Source organism: Colias eurytheme, chromosome 19 (genome assembly GCF_061535395.1).
Source record: "Colias eurytheme isolate Ceu_HAF_F1 chromosome 19, ilColEury1 Martin Lab GWU primary, whole genome shotgun sequence".
NCBI classification, from domain to species: Eukaryota; Metazoa; Arthropoda; class Insecta; order Lepidoptera; family Pieridae; genus Colias; species Colias eurytheme.
In genome coordinates this window covers 9,386,139-9,398,625 of record NC_142998.1, presented here as the reverse complement: position 1 = coordinate 9,398,625, position 12,487 = coordinate 9,386,139, and the positions used below count along the sequence as shown (strand labels likewise).

General features: G+C 32.0%; 1 protein-coding gene across 2 annotated transcripts; it reads right to left on the bottom strand.

The window, feature by feature from the left end:
* Positions 1-4,276: 4,276 nt before the first annotated feature.
* LOC149900325 (clavesin-1-like) lies at positions 4,277-9,809 on the bottom strand. Of its 2 annotated transcripts, none has more exons than XM_090113254.1 (7): positions 9,661-9,809; positions 9,257-9,415; positions 8,596-8,690; positions 8,186-8,330; positions 5,428-5,621; positions 4,746-4,897; positions 4,277-4,474 (listed from the first exon to the last, which is right to left on the bottom strand). In XM_090113254.1, the coding sequence occupies exons 2-7, from the start codon at positions 9,408-9,410 to the stop codon at positions 4,333-4,335; spliced, it is 882 nt and encodes a 293-aa protein (XP_089969380.1). In that variant the 5' UTR covers positions 9,411-9,415; positions 9,661-9,809; the 3' UTR covers positions 4,277-4,332. The 2 variants fall into 2 exon arrangements, with proteins under 2 accessions (XP_089969380.1, XP_089969381.1); XM_090113255.1 differs by having other exon boundaries at positions 9,257-9,420; positions 9,661-9,808.
* Positions 9,810-12,487: the final 2,678 nt, after the last annotated feature.

Sequence of the window (12,487 nt, the reverse complement as noted above, 5' to 3'; positions counted from 1 at the left end):
ATATTACATAAGGGAATCTATGTAAATTACCCACTATACTCCCTCTATAATTAAATGATATAACCGACAACTTTATCTGGTGCGATATCGAATAAAATGCTTTGCTCTACTTCTGTTTTTCTTTAGCATTCACAATATTTTTATATAAAGATACCGTTACTAGCTGCTCCGCGCGGTTTCACCCCCGTGGCTCCACTCCTGTTGGTCGTAGCGTGATGATGTTATAGCCTATAACCTTCCTCGATAAATGGGCTATCCAACACCGAAAGAATTTTTCAAATCGGACCAGTAGTTCCCGAGATTAGCGCGTTCAAACAAACAAACAAACTCTTCAGCTTTATAATATTAGTATAGATTATTGATAGGCACATTATTTAGAACATAAGGCAAGTACCCTTTCTGTTTTCAAAATGTACATTTACTGTAATTAAAATAATTCTATTAAAATATCCTATATTTCAACATTAACCTAATAAAACTAATAAATGCTTATGTAAAATTAACTTACCTATTACACAATCATAGTATGAAGAGTGTACTATGTATTACATATATTATGTTACCTTGAGTTATTCCCATCTTATTTCTAACAATAAAGTCAACAACAAAATTGTATACATAGGCTGGTTTAATTTATACCTTGTTAGAATGAGTACGTTCCTATAAAAGTCGGTTGTATTATACATAAGAGATAGTATCGCTCATCGGAGTCATTCACACAAGTTACAATGAACCGACTGTTGACTAAACACGATTTAACATACCTTTGTATTTATTGTGGTATTTAGCTCCAATTACATTATGAAAATTCTCCTTTCCCGCCAAAACACTGTCACCTCAAACTGCCAAACCACAGATAATACAGAGTATTCTTTTTTATAAAGCACCAGTTTCATTAAAAGAGGTTGTATTTGAAATTGGAATTAAAAACACGTTCACTTCTCCGATAGTCGCGAGACGAATGCGTTATCTCGAAGCGACGCAAGAAACAAAACAAAACATTTATGCGTATTTGCTTCAGATGTATTTTTTGTACACAGTAAGATAACCAGTAAGTTTTCTAGCGTATGGATAGGGTTTAAACATAGAGATCTGTGGGTTTAAAAGTAAGTATCTATTTATAAACATTCGCAAAAACAACAGAGCTTCTCGATTCGTAGAGAAACCGGATCCTATAATTAGTTTAAGCAGATAACCTACTAGATAAGCTACCTATAAAGTATAAAATAAACATTAAATATCAAGAGTGATTTCTTAGTAGGTAATATTTATTTTATCTTAATAAGAATCATATAAGAATATATATCTCTATAGGATTTTAACAAGGAAATGTTGGTTTGGCACTTAATTATTACCTAATATCGGTCATTTGAACCTATCTGAGTACTTTCTAATTTGGAGTCAAAGCACGGACATTGAACCTACTAAATTCCCATTAGCTATACAAAAGAAAATAACACTTCACACACAAACGTGCTAACGAACCATCGATTTACTCGGTAGCATAGACTATAGAGTATTATAGTTTGTTTGAACGCGCTAATCTCGGGAACTGCTGGTCCGATTTGAAAAATTCTTTCGGTGTTAGATAGCTCATTTATCGAGGAAGGCTATAGGCTATATATCATCACGCTACGATCAACAGGAGAGGAGCCACGGGGGTGAAACCACGCGGAGCAGCTAGTATAATATATGCCTATAGCCTTCCTCGATAAATGGGCTATCTAACACCGAAAGAATTTTTCAAATCGGACCAGTACCTAGTTCCTGAGATTAGCGCGTTCAAACAAACAAACAAACTCTTCAGCTTTATAATATTAGTATAGCTATAGATGTAAAGAACATTGTGGAAAACCATTTAACTACAGTTGTAGTGGGCGCTGTTACTTATTCAAACAATGATATTTCTGATTTGTACAACGATATATTGGTTTTGTGAATATCTCAGAAATAGCGTTAAGATGCAGGTTAAGACCAGGATTCAAAAATGACTTTTAAGTGCATTTAATTTTAGCAAGGCATTTTCCTCAATTTATATTATCAATTATGCAAATCAAAATCCTGTTAAATAAAAAAAATGATTTTCCAAAAAGAAACTAACACTACGTAGCTATATAAATTAATCAACATTCTGAAAATAATACCTAGAGGCAAACTTGGATTTGAAGTTCATAGATCGAAAATTATTGTTTTATCTTATACATAAAAACTCTTTCAAACTTTAATAAAAACAATGTACTTAGTCGTAAAGTTATGAAAATGGATTAATCAATCACGCAGATCAAAGATTTCCGTAATATTACAAAATAGCTGCGATATTTTTGGAAAAAAATATGTGTGAATAAACAATCAGTCACACTTTTTGTAGGATTTGAATTTACCTATTGTTTCCTATTTCTTACATTATATTTTTTCTGATTGTACTACCTCGGTTTCAAGACGACAAAAAGTATTATTTATCATCATGAGTAGCTACAAATTATGATAGTTTCCTACAAATATTTTTTTGTTCATTATTCAACGTTTTTTCTAAAACAGTCGTTCATAGATTTTCTAAACACTGCAAGCCCTGAATAAAACACCTATATGCAAACAAAAATATTATGTATTCAAGCAAAACACGTTTGCTTCGATAGTCTTTGTTTTCGCACAAACAGAATTTTTAACATGGACCAGTCTTGGTTCCAGAACAATCTAAGCAGATATAATAACTGCGTAGAAAACCATGAGTGACATTGGAAATTTACATAGTATAAAGCTGAACAATTTGTTTGAATGTTTGTTAGAACGCGCTTATCTCATACCTAATCCAGGTAGGGGTCCGATTAAGAAAAAAAATATTTCAGCGTTAGGTAGCCCATTTATCAAGGAAGATTATAATATAGGGCAGAGCAATGCGGGTGAAACCGAGTGGATATCTAGTTAATCCGTACTAATATTATAAATGCGAAAGTAACTCTGTCTGTCTGTCTGTTACTCAATCACGCCTTAACTACTGAACCAATTTGCATGAAATTTGGTATAGAGATATTTTGATACTCGAGAAAGGACATAGGATAGGTTTTATCCCGGAAATCCTACGGGAACGGGTTTTTCTTTGAAAACGCGGGTGAAGCCGCGGGCGGAAAGCTAGTATGTTAATGTATAAGATAAAACCATAGAGATCTAAAACGTTAGAATGTTATAATGTGAATAAAACACGGAAACTGCGTGCACGACATTTAAATTATTGTATAGGAAACAAGAATTGACTATCTTGTGTATCAAAGCAATAACTTTTTATGGTAGAGAAAGGCAAAGTCAGTTCAACGGATTGTAAGAAAGATATAGAAGCACCCACTTCAACAGATTTCAGAACAATTCGATTTCAAGACACAAAAATATCATCTGGATGAAAATCTACTGCAACTACTAAAAAGAATGCAGTGAAAAACGTCTTAAAAATAGGTAGGTACATCTAATAGATATTTTGAGCAAACGAATTTTACATCGCACACATATTATCTATAAATTAACAAATTATTGGCCTTCATTATGCACACTTGAGAAATAAATGGAAATTCCATTTGAGTAGGTACCAAACCTAAAACAGCCTAGCTATACCTATATACTATAGAATTTTGAATATTAGTATAAGTCAGATTTCAGACTGGTACCTAGTCATCGCCTATTTTAATACATATTCTGTTTATTACGACGGATTAAAAGCGCTACTGCTCGCTCCTGGTTTTATCCTTTTTATTGAAGTTCTATAAATAAATTTTATACTTAGCCTGCTAATACATGCTAATACTTAACGATCCTGCTGGCATTAAAGGGCAGGTTTATAAAAAAGTAAGTAAGCTAGAATAGCATCGATCGGGTAAAGGATAGTTAAAAATATATTTTCATATCTATATGTTACTCAGAGATAAGTGCATTTTGCATAGGTATTTGTGAATATAGATCGGTTAAACACACTAACATAACTGACTTAAAATTGGTATAGAAAAACACTTCCCTTCAATATCGTGCACACATCGTGAATACAAACAACAAAATTTATTTGGTTACGTTTATTTTACAAGTAACTAATACTACACTCAAGTTTTTTTAATTATCATTATACAAGACAACCATGAAGGGTACAAAAACATTAATTAATAAAGTCAAACATCTATGAACCACCAATTAAAAAAATATAGTGGATAAATTTGAAACAAGTAAGTAAAATATTACTAGCAAAACACAGTAAGTATATTTTCATTATTTACAGAATTCTACGGTACCTACACCCACTGTTGCTAAAATAATTCTGCGTGTAAACAAATTAATATTAGTGGTAATGAAAGGTCACACTGCATAACCTATGCTACTCATGTCCTTGTCAAACTCTTCGTCCTTATATTGCCTGATGGCTGTTAACCATTCTCCCAGCGATACAGCCTCTCTGAAGCCGCCGTACCGTACTGGTAGACATTCAGGATCTATGTACCTGGAATTAATTTTAATGTATCGTTTTCTTATATATTTACTAAACCAGCAATATATCTGAGCAAGGATAGTGATAATAATTATCCTCACATAAAAAGATTAGATTGAAACTAAACTCGTATTGATAATACAATAAAATTATTAGTTTTTTCACAAATCAACTATAAATTGTTATTTTTTAACGCCTTTATTTATTTTAAAACGTAAACGCGTTTAAAGAATGTTGGTAATATTTTTTGTGAGGCGCAGTAAAAGTTTGCGGACTAACTTACCGGTGCAAGGAACTGTTGTCATATCCGTGGAAGTAGACATTTTTCCAGATATCATCGACTGGAGCTAGCCGTTTGAATAAGTAGAAAAGCTTCTCGATGATTCTAGAACAATTGATGACGTGCACGCCACGTTGGTGTAGAGGGAAGGAGTACTGAGAAATATAAACGTTTACGTTATAAAATTTTATAAAAATAAAGCAGAATGTACTTGCGAAAATAGAAGCTCAAGTGCTGAAATAGTAGTTGAAAACTTTACAGCGAAACTTACGCGATAGCGTGAATGAAAAATGGAAAGAACGGGAAAGTTGGGTCAAAAAAAATACTTGAAATTGGGTTGGAAAAATAAACATTATTCATAGCATTTTTGATTTATTTCCATATTCCTTTTCGCCACTAGTTTGTAGTGACGAGGTTATTTTAAGCTTCATTTAGGGCTGATTTTTCAATCCTTGCTTAAAATTTATCCGTCCAATAAAGTATTACACGAACATTTTAAAATGTCACCTGTAAACTGTCAAATACGGACAATTAGAATACATTTTTGAAATAGTAGTTTAATACGTTATTCGATGAATACGTTTTAACCAAGGATTGAAAAATCAGCCCTTAAGCGAAATCTTGTTACGTGTTATTATGTCATAACAGAACAGAACTAAATAATATTATACATAAATGACTTTACCCCCATAACATTCATAGCCTGTATTGCCACAGTGGGAGTGAGCTGCCTCATGTGGTACAGCGTCATCCCTTCACAATCCAGCAAGGCGATCCCACCAAGCACCTGCAGTTTCGGCTGCATGATGCCCACTTCAAGGAGAAGAAGCATACCGCTCATCAACTCTTCGGCTGTTATGATGTCCGGGTCCCATTCACCTGATATATTAGAACATGATTTTGTTATTGTTCGATGAAATTGTTATTTGAAAGAGATATAGGCTTATTGTAACATCTTATCAGTAGAAAATAATAGGAGCGAAATGAATAAAATATTGCTTTTAGAGTAGATGTTGCATGGTCAGTACTCAGTACTAAGCAGAGCACTTTTCATAGTATCACATAGGCACGTCTTGCTATGATGAAAATTTGAATTCTGCATTGTAATTTGAAAATAACGATATGAATAAATTATTGGGAGTCGAAGAGAACACTGTTAAATAAGTAAGAGAACAAAAATAGCGTAAGTATTTAAAAGTTATTGATAGAAATGATTAGTAACTAATCACACAGATTTCCTGTTTAGAAATATTAACAGTCCACGTAAGGATCTTTTTCAAAACTTGCTATACAAATAAACGTTTCATGATTCACACGATTAATCTTTCGAATTAAGGTTTAGGGCATTGACTAAATAAATGCACTAAATTGCATAATTGTTAGGAATTATGCGTCTTCGTGCGCCCTTGCCCTCACAGCTGGTTCATGTGTTTATAATTTATTATCTTTAATTTTAAACTAATGCAAATTGAGATCTCAATGTTGAGAATGTTAACAAAATTCGGGTCAAATTATACAATTAACCCCTTATTGCATGAATTATTAAGGAGATGAAATAAAAATTATTTTTTTGCAAAAAAGTGTTTATTAGACCTTACATTATGAGATTAAATTGAGAAAAAAAATTATTTACTTATATTATAGAAAATATGAGACGGCGCCATATATGGACTCGTATGCAGTGTTTGTTGTATTTTTTCTGTCATATATGGCTTCGTATGCAATTAGAAAAAAGTAACTAATTAATAAAATAAAAATATATTCCGGACTAATTTCACACACATGGTTGCTAAGCCCCAAACTAAACTTAGGCTTGTATCCTGAATGCTAAGTCAACTGATATACTACATATATTTTACATAAATCCTATCCTACTAATATTATAAATGCGAAAGTTTGTGAGGGTGGATGTATGTGTATGTGTTTGTTTGTTACTCTTTCACGCAAATACTACTGAACCGACTGTAATGAAATTTAGCACACATAATATAGAGGGTAACTTGGACTAACACATAGGATAGGTTTTATCCCGGAAATCCCACGGGAACGGGAACTATGCGGGGTTTTCTTTGAAAGAGCGGGCGAGGCCGCGGGCGAAATGTTAGTACTTTATATGGATACCTGAATAACACCCAGAATCACAGCCAAATTATACTTCGTGAAATTGCTTAAAACAATTACGTTTGTCATTAAAACATAAAAATACGTTATGTTTTTCACATAACGTGAAGGAACGAAATTGGAACAATATAGGCATAGCTGACGGGTGTTCTTCTTCCAAACTGGGTAATGACTAATCCCATCAGATCGTACAGAATCAAAGTGAAAATCTAGATGACTTGCAGGAGTTTTTCGTAGCTTTTTTGCGGCAATTGGCGAGTCAGGAATCCTGAGGAGACGCGAGAGATGCCGATGTTCCTTAGTTTTTGAGAGACGACCACGTCTTTTGATAATAAGAGCTTTCCCTGACTTTCGCATTTGCTCTGAAACGGCTAATTAAAAATCATACAGTGGCATATAGCATGAGTCTGTATTTATTGATGATGATATGATATTTACATGCTTAGCAGTGAGATAAAAGTGTCCAGGATCGATACTGGAACAATCAGTGAAAGTATCCTTGAATGCATACCAAGCCACATATGACATAATATATTTTGGACGGAATGCATACGAAGCCAAATATGACAGATTTGGAAAAGTTCAAGAAAAACATGATTAAAACAAAAAAACAACCAAACCAAATGTTTTACCTTATTTTAGAAAGACTAAGGAATGAAGTAATATTTTTTTCCATGGCTTTACTCATCTTTTTGATATTGAAATCTTAATTTGAAAATCACGGTTTTTTCCGCGCACCCAAACCGTCGCACGCGCAAGACTAAATCTCTAATATATCTGATGGATATTATTTACACTGTATAAATTAATTACATTCCAATTCTCGATGAAATGCTGTTTAAGATGTAAGGTAGTTTTTTTAGATATTGTTTATGGTTAGCCTATAAAAAATTCATGAACTTCGTCGTCCATATATGGCTTTGTATGCGGTAAGGGGTTAATAATAAAATAAAATAATGGCTGGTTAATATTTTTCATCAAAACAGATTGGGTTCAATTTTTATTTCTCATTTTGGTGAGTTCAGGTTTAGAACGTAGGTTTTCTAGCCCCGATTAATAGAATTTCGTAATACATAAAAGTAAAAGTGAAGTAGGCTATTTAGTCAGGGGAAAATGACCTGACAAGCCTTTAAATTAGAACTACGCTTGAGTGGCCTGGATAACAGCATCCGATATATGCAATAATTAAATAAAGGGAAATTATAGACATTTGATGCAACCTATTTGTTTTTTTTTTCTACTGACCTACTGTAGATAGATTTTGTGATGATATAATTTGATAATTGTAACTTTAGAATAGTAAAATTAAATCTATTAATTACCAAGTCTGCCAATGATAAGTCGACCAACATCAGGCCTGTCATACAACACGCCTTCGAAGATATGCCCAAGACGAGCAAGGCCGTACCAATATACATCTTTCCATAATTTCGGGTTTTGATCTCGAAATCTGCAGTAACGCACCAACTGTGGACAGTTAATTAAACACACACAATTAATTTGCGCATTACAAAGTAAGTTGTAACTAACTAACTATTCAGTAAAATAGAGTTACCATCGAATTTCACTTTCTGCAAAATCAAATCTGTTTACTCATTCCACTCATGAAATTACATCTTACATACAAAGGCAGGCCGTGTAAAGTATGTATGTATGTTGTTGTAATGCTGTTCTGTACTTACACTATTATTACACAACGAAAGTTACAATGTACTAGGAGAACATAACGTACCAAGCGATGAGCCCGAGCGGGAATACTACGACGGGCACGTAAAAATTTCAATAAGAACGCATCGTCCAACCGAGGCGGGTTACATTCACCTCTGTCTGTAACAAATATAGAATATGACTTGTCTTTGGATTACAAAAGCTTGATCTTATGGCTTTGGAGTATGACAGCACAATAGAATTAAAATCATCACATTAGCTTTTATCATGTTCAATGTTGTCGTCAAATGTTTGCGTTACGAAAGCAAAAGAGCTGTCAATTAACTAATCGTTCATCTTTATGAAGAGCAAAATGATAATTGTAACTGAATGATTTCAATCAATAAACTTTTAATAATCGAATTTAATGTCGATCATTATCAATCAACCTAATTGGGAGTCAACACATTATTTAAGTATAATGTGACGAACTGAAAAAAATGTGTGGCTATTAACACTTTCCTATACAATTCGGTCCGATTTCTTCTATTGATCAAAACAATGTAACTCTGAGAAATTTTAGATATGCCCAGAGTGTAGTTTGTTTAAAATTTAAATTATATTACAGTAATTTTTATCTTTATTATTTTTTCAACCCACCAGGCACCAAGGCAAACGAAATATGCAAAAGACCTTAAAATGTCACTTGTACTAGGTTCGTATAACTACAAAGAACCACTACATACCAAGTATCATGTCCCTCAGTTCCTTGATCGCATTTGTCCGATTGTCTGGATCCTCTCCACACAGTATGCGGGCCTGGTCCTCGCACTCGGGAACAATGTGGCGATCCAGTTCAGCTTTGAATGCGATTTCACGGAACGTCTTACGTAGTAGCATAGTTACTGTACTATGGATCGTAAGGTGTTTTTTATTAATTACATTAGTCCAATCATCATATTTTATAATACATGCGTAATAAAGATTAATTTTAAATATTTTCAAGAATTTCTGTGCCAATAAACGAATGAATTACATTAACACAATTTACTAATAAAACTGCTAATTAATTGAATTTATTTTCAACAGAATTTATCTACAATAGAAATTATAATATTATTTAGTTTTAGAGATAGACTTTGTTACATACCTCTTGAACCAGTCCTGAGTCACGAAGTAGTTCAAAATCCAACACAGACTGCTTTATTGTGATTCCTTATTGGCCCTTAATCTGTATCTCCTTTCAAATCAATTCTCCTAGTACCACTGTTTACGTAAATGTTGCACAACATAACTTAAAAACTAACAAACAAATAAATTATTTTCATTAATTACCACTTTTATGAAAGAAATTTACTTTCAGAACTATTCACAGTTACTTTACAAAGCTTGACTTGAAAAAATTATAAGTTATAAAAAGTTTTATGTTTTTATAAAATAATAAATACGCATGTATCAAAGACGGTTTTTTCACAAATGCTCTGTGAAAGCGTAGCTGTAGTTGCTGTAGTATCGTATCGTAACGCAATCAATAATAATTGTAACAATCACAAAATTGGATAATACAACCTTGTTTTTGACGTATTGCATACATACATATCGATCAGTTTAATTATAAACTGCACATTCCAGCTTTGTTAGGTGCAATCAATAAAAAATCAACCCATGTGAAAAGTATCACATGAATATACGTCATGTAATAAAATCATAATAAAAGTAAAAACTGTACATTTTTTTAAAAGAATCGTTGAACTTCCTGGCTAAACTAAACTATAGTTTTTAGAATTTTTTGTCTGTTTCTCTAGAACTGCATGGATTAACTTCAAATTTTGCATGAATACTAACGGGTCAACATATAGGCTTTAAATTTTAATATATCAACAGGAGCGGAGCTATGCGGGTAAAATTGCAGGTCACTTTTGTTCCTTCTGCTACTTCATAATATTTAAAAGTTATTGTAATTTTAATGAAACATTACTCTTTTGCGTTCTATTAATGAATGTTCAATAGTATATGTAACTACTACGAAGAAAAATCTCACTCATAAAACTGGAGTAAGATTTTTCTTCGTAAGGTTAATTGCTATTTTATGATAAAAAAAATAAAACACATTATAAAAAAAATCACATGACGCCTTAATACAACTAGTAGCAAATTGTTTGCAGGAAACAATTGCGTACCATTTATTTAAAGCATATTTTTAAAATAATATTAATTATTTTTAATTTAAAATATTGCGGTAGATAAATATAACAAACTCTTCAACTCATGTTACTGATTACTGATTTATTATTTATTTATTTATTTATTTGGAGATCTTACAGAAACAATTAAAGGCGTATACATAAAATAATGACATAATCAATAATAACATTAACAATTGTTTCCTCTACGTCTCACAGTGAACATAATAGAAAAAGTAAAAGAAAAAAAAAAACACAATTCAATTATTATCTGTTGCAAGGTAGCCAAATATTTAATACTAATAGGTACAGACTAATACTAATAATAAAATATCATTGTTGGTTTGGTTGAAACTGCTCATCTCAACGACTAGTTCGAATTGAAAAATATATATTATGACGAAGATGCGTGGGTCGGTTAGTAAATATAAATTAAAAATAGCTTTGACATTTTCGATAATTTATCATTACATTGTTTAAAGTAGTTTCTTATTATGCAAGCAAAAGGTCAATAAGTGCATAAAAACATCGATGCACTAAAAATGTAAATTTTAGTCTGGGCTATAAAAAATTATGCTACAATAAAAATATGGTTAACTATGTCTTTGAAGATTTCCGCTCTATGTTTATTTTTATGATACATCTTTTTAGAAGCTTAAATTAGTTAAAAGGTATCTAGTACATAGTTACAAGGAACCATTAAAAATTAAAGTTAGTAATCATTGTCAGTATATTGATCATATTGTTTATTTTTTTTTTTTCGTTATTAAGTCTCTATATTTTCTTAAAATTTCTATTGTAGCCTGTCATGGCTCCGATTTTAATTAATAATTTTGAGTAGGTACAATACCGTGGTACAATATGACTTAATAATGTAAGATAATTTAAAATAAAAATGTTATATATGTATCGGTAAGTTCAACAACTTTCCATGAAAACATAACAACAAAAGCTCAATTCTAAGCAATTTGCAAAACAATTTTGCGCCACGATGCATAACTGGTAACTTTTAGCAATCCTAGTTCCTGCTAACTAAAGAATGTAAAAGTTAAATGTTACTTAACTAATAATGTCTGAATAATTAAGTATTCTACTTCCAAGTAACACTTTAAAAGGCATCTAAAATCTAAGAAGCAATTTTTCACTTGCTATTTTGTATACATATTACCTACGTAGCTAGAATTTTTATCGCATAAAACTCGTATTGATGTTGACTGCTAGTGTTGTTATGAAGAAATAAATGTATAGACTACTAGTGGTCCGCCCCGGCTTCGCCCGTGGTACATATTTCGCAATAAAAGGTAGCCTATGTCCTTTCTCGGTTATCAAAATATCTCCATACCAAATTTCATGCAAATCGGTTCAGTAGTTTAGGCGTGATTGAGTAACAGACAGACAGACAGAGTTACTTTCGCATTTATAATATTAGATGATATTAGTATGGATAGTGTATGTAACGATATTATAATAATACACAATGAGACAAAGACTATGAGCAATGATTTATTTATGGTACACTATAATGAGTCACAGACCACTAAGAGTTCAAACGTGTAACCACACTCCGCAGAGGTACCTATATTACAATTCAATTATAGTCACACTTAAGTGTTATTTTATTACGCTCCTTAGTAATATCACAGATAATATTATAATACTACTACATACTTAGTAGTAATATTATCATGTTGGATAGTCATTTAGTATTTCATGAGGCCGATCTTTCAATGCTTGGATAAAACTTATCCGTCCAATAAAGTAATACACGATAATATTAAAATGTCACGTAAACTT